This window comes from Perognathus longimembris, chromosome 10, assembly GCF_023159225.1.
Source record: "Perognathus longimembris pacificus isolate PPM17 chromosome 10, ASM2315922v1, whole genome shotgun sequence".
NCBI classification, from domain to species: Eukaryota; Metazoa; Chordata; class Mammalia; order Rodentia; family Heteromyidae; genus Perognathus; species Perognathus longimembris.
In genome coordinates, this window is record NC_063170.1 from 70,177,038 (window position 1) to 70,204,930 (window position 27,893).

The following is a 27,893-nucleotide window of genomic DNA, read 5'->3' on the forward strand; positions in this document are numbered from 1 at the left end:
TTTCGGGGGGAGGGGGGAGGGAAGGGGGCAGAACTTTCTGCCAGCTACATAAGCACCGAAGGATTGCTTTTGAAATTGAGATGTATTGCTGGCAAGAAAATCAATTCAAGTGGTAATAGTGTATGACAGTCTCTTAAGTGTCTGTATAGTTACATGTTACAAAAATTACAAAGGAAAAATTTACCAAGTTCCCATCTAATTCAGAATGAAAGCCTGGCCTGTCCCAGGACGTCTGCCCACGGGTTGAATTTTTATACAAAAATCCCCAAATCAAGACACAAAGACACACACACACACACACACAGAATAAACACACACTCACACGCGCGCACACACACACGCTTAACATGAACATTTTCTGTGACAATTAAAAAAAAAAATCCTAGTGCAAATGTAAAGCTCTGTAAACCTGGTCCTATGAGAATCTAATGTTAGTAAACAGCAGGAAAGCGGCCGGCCCTGGCGCGAGCTCACATCATGGTCTCCACGATGATGTGCGTTGGTTTCACCAGGGTGCCGTTCATGGCGGAGCTGGTGTTGAAGGGCATGGCGCCCTCCCGCTCCACGGCCCAGCGGTTGGGCTCCCTGGGGGTCAGCAGGTACTTGACTCTCTGCGGAAGCAAGCGGGGGGAAGGGGCCGTGAGCTGGCTGGCGGACTCCCCCGCTCCCCTTTCTGCTGGACGGGCCGTGGCTAGTCCCCCCCGCCCCCCGGCCCCCCGCTCTTGGTCTCTCTGGGAAGTTAAGGAGTGGGGCCATGGAGCCGCTAAGGATTCGCTGGCGCTTGAGCTGGAAGGACGGCTGCCCTAGCCAAGTCCACGTGCAAGGCCACACCGGCCTCCCCGCGGGTGCCCGGTGCCCGTCCCGTGGGTGGCCCGGCGCCTCCAGGGTGGCCGACGGCCGTGCGTCCCCACAGCCCCAAGCAGAAAGGCGGCGCCCTCGGCCTCCCGAGCCCGCCAGCTGCCTCCTCGCAGACAGGTCCCCCCGGGCGCGGCAGACGCCCCTGCGGCTCTGGGCGCGGGGGCCCTGGCCATGCCGGGCGGGGGAGTTCGGGCCTCCCAGTGCGGCACCGCATCCTAGAATGAAGGAGCCGCGGGAAAGCCGTGACAGAGCCGGCGCGGGGCTCAGGGCTCGTCTCTAAGCCCAGGTCTTGCCAGGCGTCTGCTCAGACCTCAAGAGCCTACCCCCCAAAAAAAGCCGGGGGGAGGAGGCTCAATGCGGCACACGTGTGGTGCTGCAGAAAGCAAAACGCTGATAGATACAAGCTCTAAAACTCCACTTAAAGTGCCCCCATCCATTTCCTCTTAAAAACCCTCCTCACCCGCCCCCTCCACACTCATGCCGCCCGCCCCAGGCCAGCTGGCTGGAGCGAAACTGAGCGCAGGTGGACCGGCTGTGGGCGGCTCACGCCTGTCATCCTAGCTACTCAGGAGGCTGCAATCTGAGGATCACAGTTCAAAGCCGGCACGGGCAGGCAAGTCTGTGAGACGCTTATCTCCACTGAACCACCAGAAAACCAGAAGTGGCGCTGTGGCTCAAGTGGGCGAGCGCCAGACTTGAGCTGAAGAGCTCAGGCACAGCGCCCAGGCCCAGAGTTCGGGCCCCAGGGCCAAATAGAGAAATAAAAAACAGCCTTTGAAGGGGCACCAGTCAGTGACCGCTAGGTGTCCCCACCCTGTCCACACAGGCCAATGAGCACGGACCTCTAGAGACCCACCCGCCCCAGCCCCACCCTAGGCAGCTAGCCCTCTGGGTGGCCTGGTTTGGCTCAGGGCCCAGTGACCAGCATTTTTGCCCGAGCCCTGTCCACTGCTTTATCCTTGCTAAACCTACAATAGGGATAGGATACCCTGGGGGCCTGTCCCCTCTCCACCCCAACTCCGCTCCGCGCCTTCCCCCCATCAACAGCCCCTGTGGGCCACTCCTTGCCCAGAGGAAACACAAGCCAGCCGAGGGGGAGCCAGGGCCCCAGGACATCCTGGCTCCAGATTTTTTGAAGAGAATAACAATGAAAAGGACCCAGAACAAAACAGTGCAGACTTGGAATCAGCCCAGACCCAAAGGTTCAAAGAGATCCTGAGAAAAGGAGTTCTTGGAAAGAGCCCTGGCGCGGCCGGCCCGGGGTCTCCAGCGCCGTGCCGTGCGGAGCTTGCGTGGAGGCTGGAGGGAGCGGGCGGGGCACAGGCCCAGCTCCGGAACCCGCGGGGCTGGGCTTCCCCTCCGCTGGCTCTTCCCCAGAGCCCCGGGCCCTCCCCAGCCTGGCGGGCGGTCCACCCTTGCGCCCAAGGCACCTCGGCTCGCTCGCAGCCCACTCCCCCCACCCGAGCTCTCCCGGCTCCCAGCTTCCCACAATGCACTGCACTCCGGCCGGGATCCATCTCAATGCAGGACCCAGAGAGAGCAACCACCTTGCCCAAGGCCACCCAGGACCTGCTGCTCACCACGAGGCACGGCCCCCCTCCCGCCCCGCCCCCCCCTGCTCACCACGAGGAACGGCCCCTCGGTCCGGCAGATGCGGATGAGGATGACCAGGGGGATGCACACCATGGAGGCCAGGGCCAGGCCCCAGCCCAGCCCAATGGCCCAGGTCGGGTACACGTAGACTTTGTTGTAGGTCAGGGGTACATACTTGGCGAGAGAGAAGACAAAACACCCCTGTGAAGAAGCAGAGGGGGTGGTCAGAGGGGGTCGGGGCCACAGGCGTCTGCCCCCGCCGGGCTGGCCGGCTCTCCTCGCGGCTGCCTCGCACCCTGCTCTGCTGCCTGAGGGGTCTCAAGAACCTCATGGCTGCGTGGTGCCCTCTGATGCAGGCAGGCCGCACCCTCCGGCTGCCCACGTCAGCCTAGGTGCCTGCCCTTCCCCCAACTCTGTCCCCCGCCCCCAGGTGGGCCATCTGGCCATCCTGGACTCCTCCCAGCTCCCTGACCACTTGTCCCAGAGCCTTAGCACAGGCTGTTCCCTCTGCCCAGCCCTCTTCTCCCTCAACTCACTCCACTCTCTCCAATGCTCCTGCCTTACTTGCCCAGGCCCCATCCAGACTGCTAGAGAGCAGGGCCAGGAGCACACAGGAAGTACACACGGCAGGCAGGCACACAGTAATGCTAGGAAGGCCTTGCTCCACGCCTCCCCCTGCCAGTCACCCTCTCCATGCTCTAGACTCCAGGTTCGGATCTGGCCTCGGGATTCCAAGCGAGGTGGGGCTGGCCCTGAGCCCCGATACTGTGCACCTCAGCCTGGGAGGTGAAGAGGCTGGCGGGCGCCCCGTTCCTGAATGGGGCGCCTCTGGGTGGCCACGGGCCATCTAGGACTGGGCCACAGGGTAGAAACAAGCCAACTCCATCCTGTGACCAATTCTGCAGGGCAGAACATGGTGGGGAGGGCCGCCCTTTCTGGTGGTTTCTGCCTATGGGGCCCTGACCCTCAGACCGGGAGAGAGGTGGTGACAGGTCAGAGTGGTAAGGGGCGGGGGGCGCAAACACACAACTAAAGATAAGGCCCAGAGAAGTGAGTGTCTGCTGGGGACAAGTGTGCCCACTGCTGGTGGCTGCTGGTGTCTCCCATCGCAGGGGCGAGGGGCACGTGGCTTTGACGGGCGCCCAGGATCATGTTAGACAGCAACCGCAAGAGGCTAAGGTTGTCTGGTGCCCCCTCAAGGCCTTGCTTTAGAGGTAGGGAAACTGAGGCCCAGAGAAGCACCATAAGTTAGCAGCAATTTGGCCTGGCCCGGGAGCAGAGGTCATCGGGGAGGGGGCCCATTTATCCCCCGTGCTAGCTCCTAAATGCTAGGGGTATCTCTGCCACCTGTGCTTCCCATGGCGCGCCAATGGGGTGTACCCCAGGTTTCCCACAGGCACCTAGGGTCTGGGCTGGTCTCGAACTTGGACAGGGCAGCAGCTTTTGCTACAGAGGAACTGCCACTCGGCAGTGGTTGGAGGAGAACGTCACCATGGGCTGAAGGGCATACCAAGGTCAAGCCTAAGATGGCGGGCAGGGGAAGGAAAAGCTCAGAATAGTCTGCTGGACTTATGCTTGTCTATGCCCCCACCTCTACGTCCACGGATACACCGACGTGCAGAACTTCTCTGCTCAACGTGCCACAGCCTCAACTTGACCTGTGGCCCAACCCCCTCAGCACGTGGAAAGGCTAAGCTCTCGGTCATGGATCCGCGGGGTTCTCAACACTGAGATGCCAAACATTCCACCACCGGCCCATACCTTGCGGAATGGGAGATAGGTTGGCTGGTAAACGTGTTGAGCCAGCGCCTCGTGGAACTTACCACACACAGGACCGGAGTGATGACAGCCCAGCTGTACTTCATCCAGGGCCCAGGCCGATAGCCGATCATGTCCTCAATCCCGTCATAGAAGCTGTCACCGCCTGCAAGACATAGCAGTAGGCATGGGTGATTTGGGTCCAAGGCCAGCGCGGCCCTGGGATTGGGGCATGGGGGCTGGGGCGTGGCCTCTGAGGTCATCAGGACTCTGTGTCTCCACGCCAGGCGTGGCTTATCCAAAATGATACGGAACACAAATATAGCTGGCATCTTGGCTGCTTTTGTTTTTTTTTTGTCAGCATTGGACAGTGCCCAGGTCCCCAGGCGGCAAACCTGAGCCTTAGGAGGTCGCCAGGGGTCGTGTTTGGATGCCAGGTGATCACACACAGTCCCTCATGCAAAACATCTGTTCACAGCTGGCAGCCCCAGCATGGGGCCCGTCTGTGATGGGACTACAAGGCACGGCTCGCCCGGGAAAGCGCTCTCCTGGCGAGCAGCGTCCGGGAGGGTGAGGACCGCCTGTCACATCCTCTCGTCCTCACCCTTCAGTGGAGAGAAGCCCAAGGGAGAGGTCTGAGAAGGGATCCGCACGAGTCTGTACTCACCATATATCCAGGCAATAACAAAACATTCAAAGAATGCAACCCACAAAAGGCATACACCGCTAGCTGCATAGTAGTCAAAGAGTTGAAACACATACATGCCACCCTGTGCGGGAGACAACAGAGAAGGCTGGGTTATTACTTGATCTCCAACTCATCTTCACATACAAAAGTCTGGCAAATAAACTAGAAAACACCAAAGAAAAAGCCGGGGGACAGCCTGCCTGTGCACACATCCATATATATTGTTCAAACGCTCGGCTTGACTCATGCCTGTGATCCTAGCTATTCAGGAGGCCGATGCCTGGAAGATCACCACTCAAAGCCAACCCGGGCAGAAAAGTCAGTAAGACTCCATCTGCAATTAAGCATCGAAAAGCTGGACCGGAGGCATGGCTCAGATGGTAGCATGCCAGCCTAGCAATATGAGGCCCTGAGTTCTGCCCCTGTAGTACTGCCAAAACAAAAGAATGAGTAAAAACGGCTCAACTTTAGGTTTGGCCAACTTAATGAAAATGTGGGAAGGGAACACGGAAGGCAAACAACACGTTTTTAGCAAAACAGTGGGCCCATCTGAGCATCGGGTTGTCTATGGGGGGGAGGGGGGCGGGGGAGAGTGGCCCCCAGCTTAGTGCGTGGCCCGGGCGGACACCATGGGCCACGTTCCTATGAGCACCTCCAGAAAAACTTCCAGGAAGGGAAACTGGGGAAGACTTGAGCTGGATTTGGGGCAACTGTTCCCCCTGTGCCCCCTCAGAAGTGAGAGGCGGCGAGAGGGGTGTGGAGGGCGCCCCGGGGGGCGCTGGGTGTCCATCTTCTCTTACATGCCCGTCTCCTGCTGGCCCGTGCCCGCCCCCTCTGCCCTGGCCTTTCCTCTCCCCGCCTTCAATCCATCCTCCTGACAGACACCCGCAGAGTGGCAGGGCCCTCGCGGAGCATGCGCCTGGCCCCGGGCTCCATCTCAGCACTGAACGGGAGGGGAGCCAGGAGCTGGTGGCTCAAGCCCGTAATCCGAGCCGCCGGGGAGGCGGAGGTTGGGAGGACTGAGGTTGGAGGCCACCTCAGGAAGAGAAAAAGCTCATGAACCCAACAAGCTGAACGAAAGTGGCCCCACACCTATCACCCCGGCTATGCTGGGGACCCTAAAGTAGGTCGATTGCAGCCCAGGCACGGGCCTATCTCAAAAAGAAGCCCTGGCCTGCCCAGAGGACAGCGCTTACCTCCGTCACCATCGTCAGCCCCAGCAGGTAGCTGATGCTACACACGATGGCGATGAAGATTTCCCGACGATAACCCTTCCTTAGGAAGGACGGGTAAAGATCAACCAAGGACGTGATCTGTCCTTCGACCTCAACAAACTGAGGAGGGAAGGGGGAGACAGTCAGTGCAGGGGAGGGGAGGGCGCGCGCCTGCCATTCCCCGCAGTCGGGCCCACCGCGGGGTCAGGCCGCGCGGGTCTGCACAGCAAGTAAGGCGCCCAAGCCGGGCATCTTGCTCAGGCTGCTTCTGCAGCCAGGATGCCCTCCCTTCTCTCACGCTAGACTAAGGAGCGACCGCTTCTCCCGGAGGTCCGTGCCGACCCTCTGCCCCGGCGCCCTCGGGGACGGTGTGTCGAGGGTGGGCCGTGCTCTCTGGACCCCCGACACCATGGGGGGCTGCGCGCCTACGGCTGCGTAGACGTGGGATGGACGCGGAGGCCTCTCAGGGTGACCCGGGCCTCCGTGTTCTTGTCCGTGGCACGGAGAAGTTCAGCTCAGACCCCCGTGGCGGTTTATTACGAAAGCCTTTCTCCCACGAGCCCACGAGAGGCGTGTCCTCTGCATGTGGCGTCCTGTGAGCCTAGGAATCCACCCCACACGAAAGGAGATCTGAAGAGTTCCTCCGCGGGTGATGTGCTCGGGGCTTCCTGTGCCTAAGTGATCTTGCAGAACGTGGCCTCGTGCCCCACGGAGCGCCACCCGGCTGCTTTAAACAGACGGCAGCCTCAAGTACCATCCTCTGGACCTGTACCATCTCTGACCCGACCAATGCCCAAGCGACGCCTTCCAGACTCGCGCTCCTCCTGCCAGGGGCTCTGCCATCTCCTCTCCGCCACCGCCCCTCCGCCACCGCCCCCTGACCTGCACTTGAGCGGGGGTGCGAGTCAGTCTATGGCAAGTTCTTTGAGGGCAGCCTCGGGGCTTAAGAGCATGGGCTGGGAAGGCGGCTTAGCGGCAGAGTGCTTGCCTAGCGTGCATGAAGCCCTGGGTTCGATTCCTCAGCACCACATACACAGGAAAAGCCGGAGTGGCGCTGTGGCTCAAGTGGTAGAGTGCTAGCCTTGAGCAAAAGTAGCCCAGGGACAGTGCCCAGTTCAAGACCCAGGACTGGCCAAAAAAAAAAAAAAAAAAGAGCCCATGGCAGCACTTAAATCTGGAGTGGCTAGTCCAAACTGCCCTTTCCACCCCCCCACGCCCCAAGGCTGATCCGGCTCCTCTACACACTGAGAGGCTAGGAGCCTTTGTGACTCGGTTGCTTCATCCCAGAACAGGCAGGAGGAGGGGCATTTCCAAGTACCCACAGCTCGGGCAGCAGGGAGGATCAAGGAAAGGGACATGCGGAGAGAAATTCTCCTTCAGGCTGCCCAAATCAGGGGAAAGGGCCCACAAGAAGGGGGAGGGGAGCACTTTCCCACCCCCTACAGCTGTCTAGCTGGCTGAGCCTGAACCTGAGTCGCAGCACCGTCAGCAAACCGGCCTTGCTTTGTGCGGCTTCAAGAGTCACATGGTTCCTCCTTTCTTTGAGACGCAGAAAAGAAAGAGCCGAGGTGCTGCTAGCAAGCAGGACCAAGACCGGCCCCAACCCCCTCATTTCCAAGTTTCCCCCTGCAGCCTCTCCCAACCTGCCTGGCTCACCAGTGATGGGCCTCGGGTTTCTCCTCTGCCAAGCGGCAGGGTCTGCCCAGGATGTTGAGAGAGACCTGACACTTTGAGAGCTACCTGACAGCTGAGAATGGGCAACTCACATTTGAGGGCAGAGCTGAGGCACTGAGGCCAGCTCCCGCCTCCTGGTGCTGCTAGTTTGGGGGCCCCTTGGCTTTCTATCAGCAGGAATCTATCCCCTCCTGGGTGTCTCCCCACCCTGGCCCACCAGGAACCAGCAGTGTGGCGGCCCCTAGGCCTGGGCGAGCCACTCCCCACCACCACAAGAAGCCTGGGGGACCCTGCCTCTGCTGTCACACAAGGTCCTGCCTGAGGCTCACCATGCCCAGCACGCCCCGCCGCCCCTCGACTTCTGGGAACTCAAAAATCAAAGCTGGCAGACAGAGCAAAAGCTCGGGATCAAGCCCCAAACTAACTAGCCGCATAGCCCCGGCCAAGCCCTTAGTCTAAGCCGAGGTACGGTATGGAGCCGTGGCTACAGCAGGTGCTCGCGATAAAGAACACGGTGGGGGGCGGGCCAGGGGCAAGGTGCCATGGGGGAAGATGGCACGTGGCTGCACACTTGCAGATGGGGAGAGGGACATTTGCGTTCTATGCATGGTGCCACACGTGTGCACGTGAAAGCTGGCATGAGTTCTGAGCCAGGCCGGCACCTAGCGTGGTACTTAGTGCTCCGGTCCCCTCTTGGGGCCAGGTCCCCAAGCACTCAACTACGCGTGAGCTGTGATGTCAGCAAGCTCCTCCCCATGCCATCCCCAGAGGCCAGCAAGGGGGCTCCGGCTGAGGGGCACTGGCAGGTCACTAAGCGCCCAGCCTCAAGGTGTCCGCTGACTGCGGAGTAAGGGCAGTGGCTTCCTCTCCGAGGCCAGTATTGGCTCCCTTGTGTCCTCCCACTGTGTGTGTGTGTGTCCCTTCCCCCTCCCCCACCCTGCCCTGTAGGGCAAAATCCTAGTGACTAACCACCTCGGCTGGCTTACTTGGAAGTAGGTGCCATGCCTAAGCAGCCTATGAGGGGCAGTGGGGATGTGATCCCTGGCTACTTATTAATGTGTTTCTGTTTTCTTCTTTTACTTAGAGCTCTGGAAGGAGTTCTAAAAGCCCCGTGCATGGGGCCTCTCCACAGGCCAAGCTCGTGAACCGGAATGATTAATGAGGACCCCGCTCTTGTTTACGCGGCTCCGGTCCATCCGCCACCGCACGAGGATTTGTTTTCCATCTCCGGGATGTTTTCATTCTGTTTTCTCCGCTGACACGGGCCTCCCTTATGCCAAGTCCTCCCTCCCTGCTCGGTTCTTGACCCTGGTGAGCTGACCACCTCCTCTCTCTGGACGCCTGCTCCCCTGCCTGACTCTCTAGGACTTTCCCACCACTTCCCGCTCCCCGTGACCCAGCCTGGGCGTCCACGGGGGCTGCAGCCCTCGGGGCGAGAGAGAGGGCACTCACCTGGCTATCCAGTCCAAGCAAGAGAAGCATAATAAAGAAAAGAATGGACCAAAATGTGGGGAGCGGCATCATTGTCACAGCTTTGGGGTAGGCAATGAAGGCCAAACCAGGACCTAAACGGGAGAGAAAATGGGGAGGGGCACAGAGAGAAAGGCATCAGCCACCAGGCCCCTCGCGGCCCCGGGCCTCACGTAACCACACGGGTGTCTGCCTGGCAAAGAGACCAGGCCTGTCTCGCCTCACTTCGGGGTGGGGCCAGGTGGGGCCCCGGGGCTCAGGAGGGGCCCCGTGTGAGTTCCTGTTCTCCTACCCGGTACAGGTGGCCTCCTCGCCAACACGAACCCATAGATGCGGGCTGCTGGGTTGGGGCAGGACGCGGGAACTGGGCCTGTGGCTCAGGTTACTAGGGACTCGGGATAACGATGACCCAGCCCCTCCCCACGCAAAGCCGTCCTGTCCACACAGGCTGGAAGGAAGCCAAGGAAACGTGCTCATCATCTGACCACTTGACGAAAAATAAAAGTTTCGTTTCTATTTTGAATTGATGGTCAAAACACCGTATGAGTAGAAAGGAAAAAAAAAAAAGCTGGGAGCCACGCCCAGGAGGGCAAAAGGGTCTTTAAGGGTAGAGTCATGGTGGCCTCTGGCCTTCACCTCTGCCCTCCACAGACACAAGGCCAGAGGTGGGCAGGGGCAAGGGGAGGCTTGCCCAGGCCAACACAGAAGGAGGGGGTGCAGGCACAGCACCAAGCCGGGGAGCCGGGAGCCACAGACAAGTCCTCATCTACCGGCTCCTCTTTGCATCTCCCCGCTGAGGCCCGCGTGGGCCCTGTTTCCCAGCGGAACGGGGAGAGGGCTGGTGACCCCAGGAGCCTTCTCACACTCCGGTTCTCCGAGACACACCGAAGCCCACAGCAGGGGTGAGAGGGCGTTCGGGCTGGACCCCAAGGTAGGCTTGGGGTGGGGGGCTGCCAGCTCCAGGATCCTCTTACCGAGCCGCTGGGATGCAGAGCAAGGTTGAGGCCTGTCCCCCAGTGACGGCAGGGGACCGTGGGGGGGGGGGGGGGACACGCCCTGGGCTCTGCCCCGGAAGGCAAGGCTCAGGGCCTGGGCTGAAAACCCAACCCCTGAGAACAAAACCGCCCTCCCCTTAAGCGAGTAAGAAGCAAAAAAGGAGACAATGTGCCGGAGCAAACGTCAGGAGCCAAGCGAGTGGTTTCAGGATGAAAAACCCACAAAAACCAACCAATTTTACAAGAAGTTGGCATCGGCAATCCCCACGGGGGGGAAGAGCCCACTCGGCCCGAAAGCCCAGCGAAACCGTGGTACTGGCGGCGACGGAGCGAGGCTGCGTGGGAGGGAGACGGGTGTGAAGGGGAGGGCGGGGGGGGGCATGCTTCCTGCACAGGAATCTACAACCTCTCCCTGAAATCGAAGCCAGAGTCAAAAGCCACGGGGCGTGCCCCTCAGCCGGCCGCCCTGGCCCTGACCGGCCGGCCACGGAGGAGGACCGGGGAGGTCCCGGCGAGCCGCGGGCCTCGGCCCCGCGCTTCCCTCCCGACTCCGGACGGGGGCCGAGCTCGGGTGGAGGGAAGCCCAGGGAGAACACCCAGGCGCTGGGATCCGCATGTGTACGACGCCCGGCCGGCGCCTGGCCCGCAGGTGCGCGCGCGCGCGCGCGCCGGACTCCGCAATCACCTCGCTCTAACGCACTCCCGGTGAATAGGGTGCTCGTTCAAAGCCCATGCGGGAAAGCAACCCCCTCGATGCGCGGGCTGTTCAGCCGTCACCGTGGGGAACGAACGACCACCTCTTGGAAGTGGGCAGGAAGAAGGAAACAACTGAGGCTGACCACCTACACGGATACAAAAATACCTAGATGTCCACAGAGAAAGGATCACGTTCCTCTCCACGGCCAAGTCCACTGCAGTCAAGGAACTGGCCTGCAGGCCCTCGGCCGAAAAAACAACGGCAACAAAACATCCCAAACGCCCGGCATGAGTGGAGGGGAGGCGCGCTGGGCCGCGCCCGTCCCCACCCCTAGCCCACTCCGTGAGCCCACCGATGGCTGCGGGCATGCCCCATGTCTCCCGTCTATGGGGTGGCTTTGGGGGCTCCAAGGAGGACCCCCCCCCAAAAAAAAGATCTGAAAATCCAATTTGGAAGCAGGGGAAAGGGAGAGGTGTAGACAGCCGCGCCGTGGGCTTGTCAAGATGGTTGGAAAATTCACACCCTGGCAGGCCTGAGGTGTTTGGGGGTGCACAGGGCGGGATGGAGAGGTGGAAGAGGGTAGGGTCCTCGTGGAGCACCCCTGCCAGGAAAGGCTCCTGCTCTCAGACGGCTGAGCTCTTCTGAGACACACGACGCAGTCTGGCCCTCCGACACTGGGGCGCTGGGACGGGAGCTTGGGGTTCAAACGCCGAGAAGGCGGAAAACATCGGGGCCCAGGAGAGGGCACCCGCCCCAGGTCTGTGGAGGTCCCCGGATTACACCCTGCCCGTCCGCTGGCGAGGCCTGGGCCCAGCGCCCTCCCCCGCCGCTGGTGGCCTCTCTGAGGTGGGGTGAGGGTGGGGAGTCAGGGTGAAACCACAACCCCTTCCTGGCAGCTGCCGGCCACCCTCCGAGGCCTCGGGAGGGAGGGGCTGGGGGAGGGGAGGGTCCATAACCCAAACCACTGCTGTTTGGACACGGCAGGACCAAGACGTCAAGCAATCAAGGCCAAGTCCTGGAACCCGGCCCCCAGGACCCCAGAAGCATCTCTGCTGGAACTCCGGGGTCCTAGGTTCCTTGATTCTTAAAACTAGGCGAGCCTGTGACCCTAAGGCATCCACTCCCAGGACGGGCCCCGGGCCAGAGGTGATGGGATCCTCATGTCCCACACCCAAGTTAGTTCTGTCACTGACCCCGAGGGTGGCCTTCCCTGTCCTCGGTCTCCCTTCCCGGTGCCGGCCCCCATTCAGCTCCGAGCCTACGGCAGGGCCAGGTGGAGACCGACGGGAGAGATGGGCAGAACGAACAAGCAGGTTTGCCTAGAGGGGGCTCAGGGCGCAAGTACAAAACAGAACGGACAGCCGAGAAGGCGGCTGACCTGGGCGGGAGCTGGGACCAGGGAGGGAGGGGACCGCCCTAGAGCAGCTCTGTCCCTGCCTGTGCCGACCTGTGCGGGCTGGGTTGTCACGAAGACCTGGATAGCTTCTGCACTCTGGTATTGGGGGGGAGCACCTTGGTAGGAGTGGGGGGGGTCTGTGTAGAAGCCAGGCTCGCCCCCCGTCCCCCTGGGGTCTGGCTTCATGCCTACAGTACTCACTTGGCTTACACACTCGGTGGCAGTGCCCACCACCACTGCCACCAACACCACCGTACCTGACTCAGCCACATCGGCAATGTCCACCCCTTGCTCTTGTGCCATGAAGCCCAGGATGGAAAAAATTGCGAAGCCAGACACAAAACTGGTACCACTGTTGAGGCATCCCAGCAGCATACAGTCCCTAAGTTACACATACGTCAGGGAGCAAGTTAATTCACAACGCAGGAAGCCACGCTCCCTACTCGTCTTCTTTAACATCATCGCGCTCTGGTCCGCGCGCGGCCGGCGCGACACTTGCCTGTATGAGTTGTACTTGTACTTGTTGTAGCTCCCCAGCGAGGTCATGGCGCCCAGGCAGATGGCGTAGGAGAAGAATATCTGGGTCCCAGCGTCAATCCACACCTAGAGGGAGGGGTGGGCCAGGAGAGAGGGGTGCGTTAGGTGGGGCTGACTTCCGGGGGCGCGAGTGCCCGCGGCAGCCCTGGTGCCACACTCACGCGACGCCGCGCGGCAGGGGACCCCGAAACGCGGAGGCAGTGCCTGCTCCCCGCCTCCCACACCAGCTAAGTCAATGACCGGGCCTCCTCGTCTCTGAAGGGCACTCCGAGTGCACAGCTCTCGGGGCTCAGGCTCACGCCCCGCGTGGCCACGGCCGTGGCGACATCGGGGGGCGCGGCCCTGTTCCCTGTGGGGTCTGCAGGCAAGGTGGCTCCCTGCCTGCCCACGGGGCTGCCCCACCCTGCACCGCCGGAGACCCAGAGAAACGCTGGCCCCCGGCGGCGGGGAAGCAACCGGAAGGTTGGGGATGGCCTCTCAGTGGCCCAGGTTTCCCCCAGGAGGAGGAGCAGGGGGCGAGTGGGCCGTGTGGGCCGTGGTCACCAACTCCCAGCGGCCACGGGCCCAGGAAGCTGGCGGACATCCTGGATGCCCGATCTGCCACTGCAGGGATGCTGGGGACAGAAGTCCAGACGTGGGAGCGCTCGGCCCAGCGCCCGAGGCAGCCTGCGACTGCTGTCTCAGGAGTCACATGAACACACAGCTGGAAAGGCCGGGTGCGGGGGAAGCGCGTGGATGCGCCGTACCTGTGGGTCCTCGAGGCGGGTGATGTCAGGATACAGGTAGAACTTGATGCCTGCGCCCGCGCCGGGCAGCGTCAGCCCTCGGACCAGCAGCACCAGAAGCATTGCGAACGGGAAAGTGGCTGTGAAGTAGACAACCTGTAGAGAGCGCAGAGGTCAGCCGGGCCTGCGGCACCGCTGGCTGCATCCCCCCCGACCCCCCCAGGAGGCAGCATGGGCGCTGGAGCTCAGTTTGCCAGGTCCCTGGCTGTGTGACCTTCAACACACTGCTTGACCTTTCTGAGTCTGGTTCCTCTCCTATAACCTGAGTATGACACAAGGACTTTTTCCCCCCTGGTCGTGGGGCTTGAACTCGGGACGCAGGGCTTAGGAACTGTCCCTGAACTCTTTCATTTGAGGCCAGCGCTCTACCACTTTGAGCCACGGCATCGCTTCTGGTTTTCTGGTGGTTAATTGGAGCTAAGAGTCTCATGGGCTTTCCTGCCTGGCGTAGCTTTGAACTGTGATGCTGGGATTTTTAGACTCCTGTGTAGCTAGGATGACAGGCATGAGCCACCGGTGTCGGTCGACACAAGGCCTTTTTGGTGTGTGTACGTGCTGGTCCTGGGGCTTGAAATCAACTCACTCCAGAGCCTGGGCTCTGCTGGAGGCTAGGACTCTACCCCTTGAGCCGCACCTCCACTCCGGCTTTTTGTTGGTTAAGAGTCCCACAGACTTTCCTGCCTCGGCTGGCTTCAAACTTTCCTCCTGGATGGATCTCAGCCTCTTGAGCAGCTAGGATTACAGGCGTGAGGCACAGCAATCAGGCCACAAGGACTTTTTAAATGGAAAAAGTCCTACAAGGATCTGTGTTTACTATGCCTTAGGTATCATCTAAGCCCAGAACACAGTGGTGGAGAAAGAAAAACAAATCCCTGCCCTGGGGAGCTGGTGTGGTCATGGGTAGAGAGAAAACACAGAAGAGAGTCTCATGTGCGCCTGCAAAAGGCTCAGCCCAGTGATGGCCCAGAGCACTCGGTACTGTCAACTAACGCTACAGCTCTCAACAGGACTCGACGGACAGGACAGCTGCACGTGGTGTCCCACGCCTGCAAGCTCAGCAGAGACAGGAGGAACATTAAGTCAGACCAGCCTAGGCTACCTAACTATAACTGTCTCAAAACAAACAAATAAAACAGGTAGGTGAGAGTTCAAGTCCCAGCAGCTCTCTTTCCCTTCACTTTCTGGGAGTCACGGGGCCTGTTGAGGAAGGTCGCAAAGCGAGACGCGATGGAAACTGCATCAGACACGGAGTAGCTGCTCAGGAAACAGACTCAGGGAAAGAACAGCGCCTCTCCAAGGCCTTTGGCCAGTACAGGGAGGTCCTGGCCTCCACTGGCCTCTGGGAGGCAAGTCAAACTTCAAGGCCCAGCCAGGCCAAGGTCAAGTGTGTGGTGGAGACCAGACACGCTGGTGGGCCGGGCCAAGGGCGCGCCTGCATCTCCTCCTGTCTTGCCTGGTCTGCCACTCAACGGTGCTGGAAAGGCTTCCATGATGGGCACTTCATGAATTCTCTTGAAGACCCCTGGGCCCCCGGGCTGGACCAAGACCTTCTATCTGAACCCAATCCGGGCATCCGGCCTTCTGCAGTCCCGGCTCCTCCCTGGTCGTCCCCGCCCCTGGGAGTGAGGCGCCAGCAGGGGCACTGAGGTCCCCTCTGGGGTTCTAGGATGTCCCAGGATGCTCAACAATCCCCACCGCTGTGCCACTCTCCAGACTGACGGGGAGGCCTTCAGTCCCTGCCACCCACCCCTGGGGGGGGAGGGGAGCTCTTTCTTCCTCTAGCCTCAGTTTCCCCAGAAAGTGGCTCTTCCTTCTATTCTCTGAGGCTTAGAGCCCTCACAGTATTCCCAGGACAGGAAGACAGACCAGGAGGGAGAAGGCACGGAGAGGGAGGCCACAGAAGGTGTGCCTGTCTCCTTCCTTCCCTGACCGGTTCTGGGCTCTGGGGCCCCCCCCGAGCAGACCACACCCGAGCTGGTGAACAATGGCTGCAGACAGCTGCCCGGTGGGGGCCCCCAGAGGCCACCACTTCAAAGCCACCGGGCTCTGGCCAGGGCCTGGGGGGGGGGGGGGCGGGGTGACACCCTTGTTTTGCGGACTGCACTTCTTTGACAAGTGTCCACACCGAGCTAAGCCCCAGTCACTCATTGACAAGACCCGGATTCTTACACTTTCTAGATGGGCGCCACCTGCCTGGAGTCCGGAGTTAGCAGGTGGCCCCCGTGGGCTTTGTTCTAGGCCAGTCGCTTTCAGGGGGCCCTCACCTATGGGGGGGTGTGCTGGCTCTGGACAGGAGCCCACAGGGCCCGGCCGGGTCCCCCCTACCTCAGCCCCTCTTTGGAAAGAGGCTCGCTCTTGTTTTGCAGCCCCGGCTGCCCTGAGGACCAGCCCCTGAGAGCCATTCTCTCAACTTTTCCATGCCACCCCCAGGGTCCCCGGGGGAGACGCCGGTGCCAGCCGCCGCCGCCAGTGGGCCCTGGTGGTGGCCCAGCAGGTCTTGCCGTGGGACGTGGTATTTTTCCACTCTAGCCAGCGAACCTCCGTGGCTCCTCCGAGCTCTGGACGCGTGGGGAGCCCCTTCCCCAGACCCCTGGGACACGAGGTGGGAGAGGGGGGCCTGCCGGGCCCGAGGGAGCCACCGCCGTGCCCTTTGGGAGGCAAAGGGCCAAGCAACAGAGGTCACCCCTCCACGCATGGGCAGGAGCCACTAGTTCATTTTACATGGGGGAAACTGAGGCTGGGAAGTACCAAGGACCTGTGCAATTTAAAAGCCTAGCCCTGGACCAGGCCTGGCTCTGCCTGTGCCTCCCTCCCCAACTCCTCATTTCTGAACACTGGACAGAGGTCTGTGGCCTCCTGTCCCCTTGCCAGGCTCATCCTCGGTGACCTCAGGCTCCTGCCTTATTCCTGCCCTCAGACTGGCACAGGGCAGGGTTAGGAGGTGGCAGAATGGGGCACTTGGGTGAGAGATGGGGGGCGGCCCACGTCCAAATTGCAGCTTGGCCACTGACAAGCTTGGTGACACGGGCCTCAGTGTCCCCAACTGCCCGTCTGAAAGAACGGCATGGGGAGACGTGACCAGCCGCCGTGTCGCCCTGTAGAAGGGTCACGGCCCACACCGCCACCACTGCTGCTCAGCAGCTGGAACTACACGGCAAGTCACAGACCCTTGGAACCATATCACACAGAGGCCGGCAACCAGGGTGCAGGTCCTCCCTCCCCCCGCCCAGCCCCCACCATGGCCGTGAACTTGGCTTGTGGCCAGGCCTAAAAGCAGTCTGGAAGCTGGGTGGCCTCCTCGCACTGAGCTTGAGGAAGTCCAGGGAGCTGTTTGTCTTGGCTTCTCTGGGCTGGCGGGGCCCTGTATTGTTCTGGGAACCACGCCTGCCCCAGAGAGGAGGGTGTACCTAAGGATGGGGCGGGGCTGGGGGGGGAACCATTGGCAAGTCACACCTTCACTTCTAGCCATAACTACTGCCTGACACACTCCTGCTTGCCCTTGGCTCTGCTACCCTGCCCGCCTCACTGCACCTCGAATGTTGCTCCCAATGCCTGGTACGCATCAGCCTCTCCCCTCCGACATAGGCTGGACACAGCTCAAGGCCTTGCCCTGGCCGCCCACTCTACCTGCAATGCTCTGCTTCGCTTCCTTCACATCTCTGAGTCACAGTCTCTTCCTCAGTGATGTCTACCTGGCTTCCTTACCTCAACCTACTCCAATATTCCCTGCTCCCCTCAGCCCACGGCACCGCAGTGTCCCCACCGCACTCCTGCCCCGCCGTCAGCGCCTGCACCACGTGCGTCCCCAGCCCCATTCCAGCAACAAGCCTGGCGGACGACGAGGCTCCAAAGTCGCCGGCGAGTCAGAACCCGGCTAGGTATCCGGCACCGCTTGGCACCAGCACCACATAGAAAACTCCAGAGAGACTGACTTCTGCCTGCGGAGACGGAGGCGAGCTGCACCAGGCCGTGAAAGCGCGGACTGAGCGATGTACCGCCACGCTAGCACAGGCCCCAAAGCACAGGGTCCGAGGGAGCTTGGCTGAAAGATGCCACAGCACGCTCCGAATAAGCCTTTCCTCAAGTTGATTTCTTCCCCAGTATTTGTCACAGCAACAGAAAACTGACTGACACGTACGGTGGGGAGGGGTGCACACAGTGTCGCCCACCAGGACACCCCCCTTCTACCTGGCGCCCTGCATCCTGAACAGCAGGGGATGGGTTTCTGGAACCTTTTCCAGATCCACAACTGTGCCATCGTCCAGGGCACAGCCTCAGCCCTAAGTTCAAGTAAACGTCTCCGCCAAGGGCCTTCCTCCAGACTGTGCTGTATTCAGCACGCCGGTGCCCTCCAGTGCCACCTAAAGAGAGGCTTTCACGCTGGGGTGTCTTTAATCTTAGGGGACTGCTACAAAGATAGAAATGGCAGCCAAGGGACTGGGGATATGGCCTAGTGGCAAGAGTGTTTGCCTCGTATACATGAAGCCCTGGGTTCGATTCCCCAGCACCACATATACAGAAAACGGCCAAGAAGTGGCGCTGTGGCTCAAGCGGCAGAGTGCTAGCCTTGAGCAAAAGGAAGCCAGGGACAGTGCTCAGGCCCTGAGTCCAAGGCCCAGGACTGGCCAAAAAAAAAAAAAAGAAATGGCAGCCAAGTCTGTATGGTGACCCCTAACCTCTATGGCCCATCCCCTGGGTGTGAATGACCCAGGGCCTGAGGCCAGCTCCCCTCGGATGACAAGAGCTCCCCGGCTCCCCGCCAACCACAACAGGCAGGGACCTTGGGGTCTAATTGCTAACACACAGCACCACTATTGCCAACACACACTTCGCCCAGATCTACGACCCTCGTCGCACACTGGCGTGTCCGTGGTCAGCTGGCCACTCACTGCCAGCCATCGGTGAGCAGCACACACTGGAGCTACAGCCAGTACTCCAGCTACCAGCGAACGTTCTGTTGGCTGCGAATGACTCCATTAGTAGATGCGTGCTGGAACATCAGTACGGAAGTTACCCTGAGACTTAGTTATAACTCAACCGGACTCAGCCCCATCTACGCCGTCCAGTGCTTTCCAGATGGCCAAACGCAACTGGTTTAGCTGGGGATGGGGCGCAGCCTAGCCTGGCACGGGAGGTGTAGGGCAGCCGCGGTGCCCTAGGCCCCAGGTGTTGCTGATGGTTGGCCTCAAACACCTCATAGTGAAGAGCAGAGTGGCTCAGCTAAGGTAGCCACAATGCCAGTGTTCCTTTATCGCACACATCGGTGTCTACAGCGGGGGACAAGCTCACGGGAGGGGCCTGGCCGCTCAGTCTGGGATTCTGCCAGCTGGGCACTAATGCCCATGAAGTGGACATGAAGGACCACCTCGAGAGGGCAGCTCTGCCACTGGGCTCGACTGACCTCCCAGCTTTCCTCCCACCCCTCAGCACCTCCCTCAGCCAAGGCCGTGGGGGCCGGAGGCCCACGAGAGAGGGGCAGTCTGTGCTGTGTGTATCTGGCCCTGAGGCAGGGGGCAGGTGTCCAGCTTACCTTCCTGTGGACCTGACGCCCTTCCAGATGCAGAAGAAACAGATCAGCCAGACTAAGAGAAGGCAAAGAGCGAGGTCCCACTTCAGAGAGCCAGGGTGGTCGATGCCGGGGGACAAGCTCAGCACGTTGCGCCTTCAAGGAAACAGAGTAAGAGGTGAGGGGGGCCAGGCTCAGAGCATCTGCACAGGCCCCGCGTCCTTGTTTGTCTCGGGGCGGAGTTGTTGGGAAGGCAGAAGCAGATGGAAGGGGCTGTGGATGGGCCCCAGACGCCCAGGGCTGGCCCACCATAGGCACGGTCCTGGCATAAGCAAACCCCCTCCCCTAAGTCAGGCGAACTCAGCTTCCACCCAGCCCGGCCCCGGGCAGGTCATGAAGTCCCCAAACCTCAGTTTCCCCATCTGTGAAATGGGGTAATCACCCTCTTCCGGGATGATGTGTCCCATCCCTTTTATTCCCTCCAACCTGACTGTTAGACTTGGTGGCGCATGGCTCTCAGGCCAACGCTAGAGAAGCTGAGACAGGAGGACGGTGGGCTTGAGGGCAGTCTGGGCTACAGCGAGACTTTCTCAAAAAGCCTAGCATGTCTGCTTGGGCCGGCCTGGAGCCGCAGTCCTCTCCCCAGGTTCGAGTCACTGCTCCCCCTCAGAAAGCCACACTCCCAAGCAGGAGGCCCTATGTCTCTTCTATAAAAGGGGACAATGGCTAGCCAGGTGCCTGGAGCTCATGCCTGTAATCCCAGCTACTTAGAAGCTGAGATCTGAGGATCTCGGTTCAAAGCCAGCCTGGGAAGGTAAGTCCGTGAGGCGATCATCTCCAACAAACCACTCAGAAAAAGTCACAAGTGGTGCTGCGGCTCAAGTGGTAGATGGAGTGCCAGTGTTGTGTCCTGAGTTCAGGCCCTGATCAGGCCCTGAGTTCAAACCCCAGGACTGGCAAAAAAAAATTAATTAATTAATTTAAAAGGTGGGCAATGGCTTCCACCCTGGGTGTACTTGGAAGCCTCAACATGAGGACCCTGAAAAAACCCACGACTCCTGGCCAAGCCCCCACGGCTCACTGTGGCCTTCTCAGGATACAGAACAGACCCCTGACGCAGAGAAGCGCTCATCCACCAGTGGGACAGATGAAGCAGCCGATTGGGGTGAGGCTCTGATCCCGAACACCCCTGATCCATAAGCCTTTGGTCTCCTCTTCCTGGCGCTGCCCACCCCCCCCCACCCCCACGACTGCGTGTGCCCATCATACCACTGCCAGAAAACAGAAGCTGGCACCTGCTTGCCTACAAGGCCCTTCCTACCTATCCATCCAAGCCCGGAGCTGAGCTGGGTGGGGAGGCTCTAGCGCTGCCCGTCTCTTATCATGGCATTTCTATCAGTCTTCTATGATGTCTGCTGTCTAGAGCAGGAATTAAACCTGGGTCCCCTCTGTGTGGGCCTGATGCTGCCCTGGGCGTTCGGCCAGCCCAGGCTTCCCTGTCCTGGGCGAGGCCTCAGCCCTCGCCCAGGACGGGGAGGGGACCCCGAGGTAAGTGACATTCTTCCCCAAGAAAAGAAAGGACTCAGTCCAGGGCGGGATCCAAAAAAGAATGGGCTGGCCGTCTGCTCGGAGTCGGCCGCCCTGCTGCCGTCCAGCCGGCACTCAGAGATGTAAATACGTCCTCGAGTGGGCCAAATCGTTTCCTTTTGACTGCGGGCCAGCCATTTATTGGCCTCGGCTCTCCCCTGGAGACTGGCGGAGGCAACAATTATAAAAGGGCCTTCCGCCTGAGCATGGGCCCGCGGCCCTGCCCCGCGCGGCCACCTCCCGACAGCTGCTCGGGGAGATTGGCTGAGCCCTGCTTGTTTGCAACTGTGACTCACGTCTTTGATTCTAATAGAGTCTAATGATACGTGCCGAGCTCCCGGGGGGACTCGGGAGGAGCTGGGGAGGAAGGCCCGGGCTCCAGCATGATCAAGGGCAGCCAGCCAGACCTGGCCCCGCCTGTCCTCCAGGGCCTGGGGACAAAGGTGACCTCAGACCTCCAGGACCCGCGGTGGGACGGGCTGGCTCTGCTTCCCACCGAGGTCACTTCCCTCGCTCCACGAAGCCAGCCTGCGACGCGGCGCTCGCTCTGGGGCCACGGCGGCTTCTTGTTGTGAGTGTGAGAGGCTCTGGCTGAGAATGGAAATGTAGTGCTGCAGACGCGGTGGACGTGGAGGGGGCGGGGGGGGGGTACAGGTCAAGAGAAGACCCTCTACCAGAGCTGTTCGTGCTGCCTCTCTCCTTCGCTGCCCAGCTGGGGTGGCCGGCCATTTGCAGAGGGAGACATGAAGGCAAAGAAGGGGTAATGACCTGTTGCCGCGGGCGGCAGACACGGAGCCAGTAAGAGCCGGAACTCTGATCCTAACTGCACGGACCCTCCCGCAGGCTGAGGCTGGACGTTGCCCCTGCCTGGCCGTTCCTTGGCTCAGCCCCCAGCTCATCACACACAGGGCAGCCGCGGGCCTTCCACCTAAGTCTGCCTTTGGGGCTCCTGCTCATGAACCTCACCAACCTTCCCTAGGAGTCTAGACAGAGGCATGGAGCACGGGCACGCTGACACAATGCTCTCCTAGACCCTGGCAGGGCAACAGGGTGTGCAGACGGAGAAGAGGCCTGGGGGCAGAGGGACGATCAGGCCTACAGCTGTCCAGACAGCATGGACCCTTCTGGCCATACAGAGGCCTGGGTGTCAGGACAGAACCATTCAATCTCCAAAGGTGACTGCCACCTCTCATGCCTTCCTGACCAGTAAAGGGAGCCTGGTGCTCAGGACAGGTTTGGGAAGGCAAGGGTGCTGAATTCCCCAGGGAGAAAAGGGTGTGGGTGAGGACAGACACTGCGTTCTTCCCTAAGACCCGTGGGACCTGGGGCGACAGGAGCCAGGCACCCCACGGGGGGTGTTCCTTCACCACAGAGAGTCTGTGGACAGTTGACAGGGTCAGGATTAAAGACCCCAGGTATGGGGAGCGAGGTGTACCCAGGATGGAGACATGATGATGTATACTGTACCCTGCCTGGGTGGGGCAGGTAGGTCTTCGGGCTGCCCATACAGGGGATCACCCAGCTCTGTGGAGCTCTGTGGAGGTCACCGAGGCCCGGGGAAGGGACCCAGCCTGCCCAAGCTAGAAGGAGCAGCCCCTTCTCAGAGGCGGCAACAAGGCCGGGTGCACACCTCCCGTGGTGGGCGGGCTGCAAGCGGCCTGGTTGGGGTGGGTTGAGGTACTGGGCTGAGGTATCCAAGAACAGCAGAGAAAGGCCAGGTCCATGGCCTTGGCTTCCATTCAAGCAAGAAGAATGCAGCACCCACATTCTTTATCTAATGGGTGGGGAGCCGTGGAGGAGCCGACTGCGCCTTTAATGTCCCCTTCGGTTGGAAGAGGAAACTATATGCACACACAAAGACGGCCAGGCCAGGGACCCGCCCCTGAGCATGCGAAGACTCGTGAGTGACACACACCGAGTGGCGGCACCCCACACAAGTGGGGACCGCCAGCCTTCCTGGGGGGTTTCCAGCTCGACCCCAGAGCATAGCAGGGGCTGGGGAGCAGGCAGCCCCCTCTCCGGCCTGTCCCTGGGCCAGCTTATCAGGTGAGTGGGCACCTGGAAAACAGCAGAGCTGCAAGCCCCGGAGAGGTGCCCGGTGGTCCCGGACCGCAGGCCTCCGTGCCGGCCCACAGCTCAGGCAAGGCAACGCCGGCATCTCGGGGGTGAGGGGCGGCACCCACTGCTAGTGTCCTGCGCGCGACACGCACTTCCCATCCGTCCACGCACTGCGCGACGTGTCCCTAGCCCCGTACGATGGCTTGCCAACCTCGAGCCTCGTGCCCGCCTTTCTGAGGTGAGTCTCAGTCCCACGCTGTGTCACGTCCCTGGGGCGGGGACGACCTCCTCACCTCCCGAATCTGGGGTTGTCCCGGGGCTCCCTTTGGCCCACGGCGCATCAGCACAAATGACGTGAGAAGAGATTTAAAACAGCTCACCCCCAGGGCCTGCCCATCTGTCACTCCTGTGACAAGCGCAGGCCCGCTGGGTGACGGACCAGTTGTCCCTGGCCTCCTGAGACACCCCCCAGGCCAGGCCCGGCCAACTCCCAGAAGAGCTGCCCTTAGGACTGACAGCTGCAGGGAGATACAAGCAGGAGTCCAACAAAGAGCCTAGCTCACCCGAGCCCGGACGGCCCATGCTGGCTGTCCACAAGCAGCCATTAGCTAAACACATGCCGGGTTTGGGGATGGTTGTTACACACCAAAAGCTAACTAATGCCTATTTTTGCTCTATGGACTCACCTTTCCATTTGAGTATATGAGTAAATGTGTATGTATTTTTATATACACAGTTTTCAATATTTCTCTTTCCCTCTATACATATTTATATACCCCTTTCTATGGTATATATTAGAAAACACAGGTTTTCTTTATATATTTCAGAAAAAAAATATATATGAAGAAAATTATCATTTTCAATCATGCTCCCCAGTCTTAGGGGGTCACATGAGATCTTGGGGGGTACGTGCCTCTCATTTGGCAGTTAAAGAAACTGAGGCTCATCAAGGGGGAGGGGGCAGCGCTCCTAAATTCAGGCAGCCAGTAAATGTCAGAACTGGGTTTCAATTCCAGGCCTGCCAGAACCCCAAAGGCATGGGTGTGTCTCTAGACAAGTAGCCCTCCTCCCCAACGCCTGCACCCGCACCCCCACCCCCCTGAAGAAGGGGAGGGGGCCGTCCCTGCTGCCTGCCCACGCCCCATCCCTTGCCCCTCGGCGAGGTGGCCTTACTCCCAGAACTCGATGACAGGGGAGGTGAAGTTGGTGGTGCTGAGGGTGACCCAGAGGCTCTTGTTCTTGCGCAGCGTGTCCTCCATGCACTGAGGGGTGTTCCAGCTGTGGTTGCAGTGGGCCCAGGGCAGCTCCTTTTGGAAGGACTGGAATAGGTAGTAGGTGGCCCAGGCCAGGATGACAATGTAGTACACGTTCAGGAGGGACACGATGACGATGGACGCATAGCCAATGCCTGCAGGTGGGACAAGCAAGATGAGCAAGGGCCCTACGGCCACCGTCACCACAGACTCAGCTGGAAGGCGCTGGGATGCCGGGCCTTTGCTCAGAAGAAGCCCCTCCACAGTGACCAGCAGTATTGGTAGGTCGAGCGAGTGCCTGGATAGGTGGATGTGTGAGAAAGGGAAACGGAAGGGCTGGATGGCAGGGAGAGAGCAGTGAACGTGCAGCTGGATGAACAAGGGCTAGATCGTTGAGTGGCTGGCGGGACAGGTGCTGGGTGGCTAAGTGGCTAGGTGGATGGATGGATGGGTAAATGGATGGACACTGGGTAACTGGATGGATGGATGGGTGAATGGGTAGGTAGACAAAGGGATGGATGGATAGAATATGTAGATGAATGGATGGGTTGATGGATAGGTAGACAAGTGGGTGGATCACTAGATGGATGGATGCACAGATGGATTTGGTGAGTGGGCGGATGGACAAATGGGTAAATGGGTGGGTAGGTGGGTGAGTGGGTGGGTGGATGGAGGCATGGCAAATCCACCAAGCACAGTCATTTTGTTGTAAGTATGTATGTATGATGGTTAGTTGGAAAGTTGGGGAGATGAATGGAAAATGATGAATGGTCTCATTTTTTTTAATGTTTTGGTGCAGGAAAGGGTTAATGTATAGACAGATATTTACATAAATGACTACATGTAGAGACTAGCATGCTTGACGTTCTAACATTCTCAGTGCTCACTAAGTACTCAGCACCGGACTGACAAAGCTGCTGCTCATTTGGGGCTTGGGGCGCCCTCATGACTGTTGGATGGGACTCATTCTGGGAAGGTCGGCACAGTATTTTTATTTCAGAGATGAGGAAAGTCCCCAAACTCTGAAGTGGAAGAAATGGGTCTTGAACCCAGACAGAGCCTGCTGGTCTAGGTCTTGACACGCGGCATGGTGCCGGACGGCACTGGCCGTGCTGAGTGGCCGTGTCTCCTCCTCTACTCCCAGGGCGGCCTCCCTGCGCTGCGACTGATGGCCAGATACGGGGAGCAGCCGTGGCAGCTGGTGCCGGAGTAGAGGAGATGCACCCCGCCTGGTGATCCGGCCCCACACTCACCGGAGAACAGGGGGCAGATCTTCTCCCAGCAGGTGATGCCCCCTTCCGAGGTGTACTGGCCTATGATGACCTCCAGGAAGAACACGGGCAGGCCACTCCCGAACAGGAAGATGAAATACGGTATGAGAAACGCACCTGCGGGTGAGCAAAGGGGCACGGTGAGCCCGGGGTGCCGCGGGGAGGCGGCCGACTGCCTTCCAAGCCCCCCAGACACTGGGCCCAGGGAGCAGGGACGCAAGGGTCCACAGGTGAACACGCGGTGCTGGCTGAGGACAATTCCCTAGGCTCTGCCCGCCTGGCATCCTCCCTCCAGTGTGCCCGCCTCTGCCCACATCTTGAAATCTATCAGGTCTTCACAGATACCTAACCTTAGTTTAAGCTGGGCCTCCGCCTGCCCACCTGCCTGCCCGCCTGCCTACTCCATGGTCTCCTCCTGAATAGGGACAGCTCAGCCCAGGGGACGGGGCTCCAACACCGAGGCCGACAGCGGGGAGGTGCAGGAGGGACCCTGGTGACAAGGCAAGTGGGTGAACACCAGGGAGGAAGGAGAGCATGGACGCCCACTAGCGGCCTCAGCGGGTCCACGGCGCTTAGAAGCGCTAGGCGTGGAGGGTCTGGTGGACGGGCGCTGCTCTGGGAGTGTCCGGGACACTCAGAGCCCCCAAGGAACCTGGTACCTAGGAAAGGTTTAGAGACCAGCCCTAAGGCAGAGTACAGCAGAACGCACGCCACGCCGGCTTCTGCTGTCCTGCAAGGCCATGCCCGACTTACCCCGCACCTCACCCAGAGCCTTCAGCAGGCAGGCATACCAAACCCAAAACACCCAAACCCAAGCCAGCCAACCCAGCAGACCCTTCGGGCAGCGACCTTACATCTGACAGATTATCTCCACTAGCAGGCACCGGTGGCTCGCGCCTGTAATCTAGCTACTCAGGATGCTGAGATCTGAGGATCATAGTTCAGAGGCAGCCTGGGAAGGAAACATGTGACACTTTTTTTTTTTTTTTTGCCCATTCTGGGACTTGAACTCAGCACCTGGGCACTGTCCCTGAGCCTCTTTGTGCTCAAGGCTAGCACTCTACCACTGAAGCCACAGCACCACTTCCAGCTTTTTCCGAGGAGTTATTGGAGAAAAGAGTCTCAAGGACTTTCCTGCTGGGGCTGGCTTCAAACTTCCTCAGATCTCAGCCTCCTGAGTAACTAGGATTCTAGGCATGAACCACAGGAGCCCAGTTATGAGACTCTTCTCTCTAACCAAAAAGACGCTGGAAGTGGAGCTGTGGCTCCAGTGGTACAGCGCATGCCTTGAGCACAAAAGCTCTCACAGAATGCCCAGGCCCACAGAGGCGCACACACACAGGAACAAAAACTGACATTCACTGTCTCTTTGTTCCGCTGGATCTCTCTCTGCACTACGTATGATGGGAACAAAGCTCTCTGGACTGGAAAACCAGAAGCAGGTGAAGCAGGTGAAACCGGGGCACACAGAGGCTCCCCTGCTCTGTCAACTCCAGGGTCATCCCCAGCTCCAGATGCAGCCCACTCCAGACTCACCTCCACCATTTTTGTAGCAGAGATACGGGAAACGCCAGACATTGCCCAAACCCACGAAGCCTCCAGCCACGGACAGCACAAAGTCGATCTTGCTGGCCCACTTCTCCCTCTGGGGGGGCTTGCCCTCGGCCTCGTCCTCGGGCCGCGTGCCAGGGCTCTTCCCCGGAGAGGGCTTCAGGATGTCCTTGTGGAAGTCTTTGAGACACTGCAGCTTCTCCTTGGTGGCCATGTCCTCGCTTTCTATGGAGGACAGAGCAGGACAATGCAGAGTTAACAAGGCCACCATGGTGCCTTGGGACGGCCCCCTCCGTCTCACGATGAGCAGCCCCCATCTTCCAGGCTGTGGCGGGGGCTGCCATTCCCCGTCCGGTCCACAAGAGGAGCCATCCGGGTCTCTCTAGGGGACCGAGAACTTCATCGCCAGTTGCGCACACTCGCAAACCAGAGGCAACCGGCTCCAATGCCTGAGCACCTGCTAACTAGAAGCATGAGGGGGACTGTGCGTGCCATCCCCAAATGTCAAACACCATGGGGCCCACACCCTAATACCGGCACCACCTTTCACAAAATCTAACACATCTAGTAACAAGCTGCCTGCCTGCAGTTCAGTTCCACATAGGACAGGTCCTGTCTTGACTTGAGTTCTGTCGGCTGGACACAGAAGCTCACATGCATGATGTCAGCTCTTCAGGAGGTAGAGATCAGCAAGATTCTAGCTCAAGGCCAGCCCAGGCAAAATGGTAGCGATATTCTACCTCAACTAACAAGCTGGGTGTGGTGGCTCATGTGTGTCACACCAGCTACGTGGAAAGGCTAAGTAGGTGGTCCACAGCTGGGCCTGGGCAAAAAGTGAGACTAGCTGAAGAAAAATCAAAGAGTGCTTGGGTTATGGCTCCCAAGGTAGAGCACCTGCCTAGCAAGTACAAGGAGGAAGGGGAGGCGGAGGGGGAGGAAGAAGAAATAAAACGACAGTTGTCATCTCGCTGATGTGTGAGCACTGTCCTGACCCACGGGAAA

The 27,893-nt window shown here is 59.9% G+C and overlaps 1 protein-coding gene across 1 annotated transcript; it reads right to left on the minus strand.

Moving 5' to 3' along the window:
- On the minus strand, positions 1 to 27,116 carry Slc6a6 (solute carrier family 6 member 6). The gene is given in 14 exon segments (XM_048356326.1): positions 1 to 611; positions 2,482 to 2,652; positions 4,275 to 4,375; positions 4,877 to 4,979; positions 6,094 to 6,231; positions 9,238 to 9,350; positions 12,601 to 12,725; positions 12,843 to 12,946; positions 13,627 to 13,761; positions 19,196 to 19,201; positions 19,204 to 19,327; positions 23,990 to 24,224; positions 25,323 to 25,457; positions 26,877 to 27,116. Coding segments are annotated over 14 exon segments (1,860 nt in total). The 5' UTR covers positions 27,106 to 27,116; the 3' UTR covers positions 1 to 470.
- Between the last annotated feature and the right edge of the window lie 777 nt (positions 27,117 to 27,893).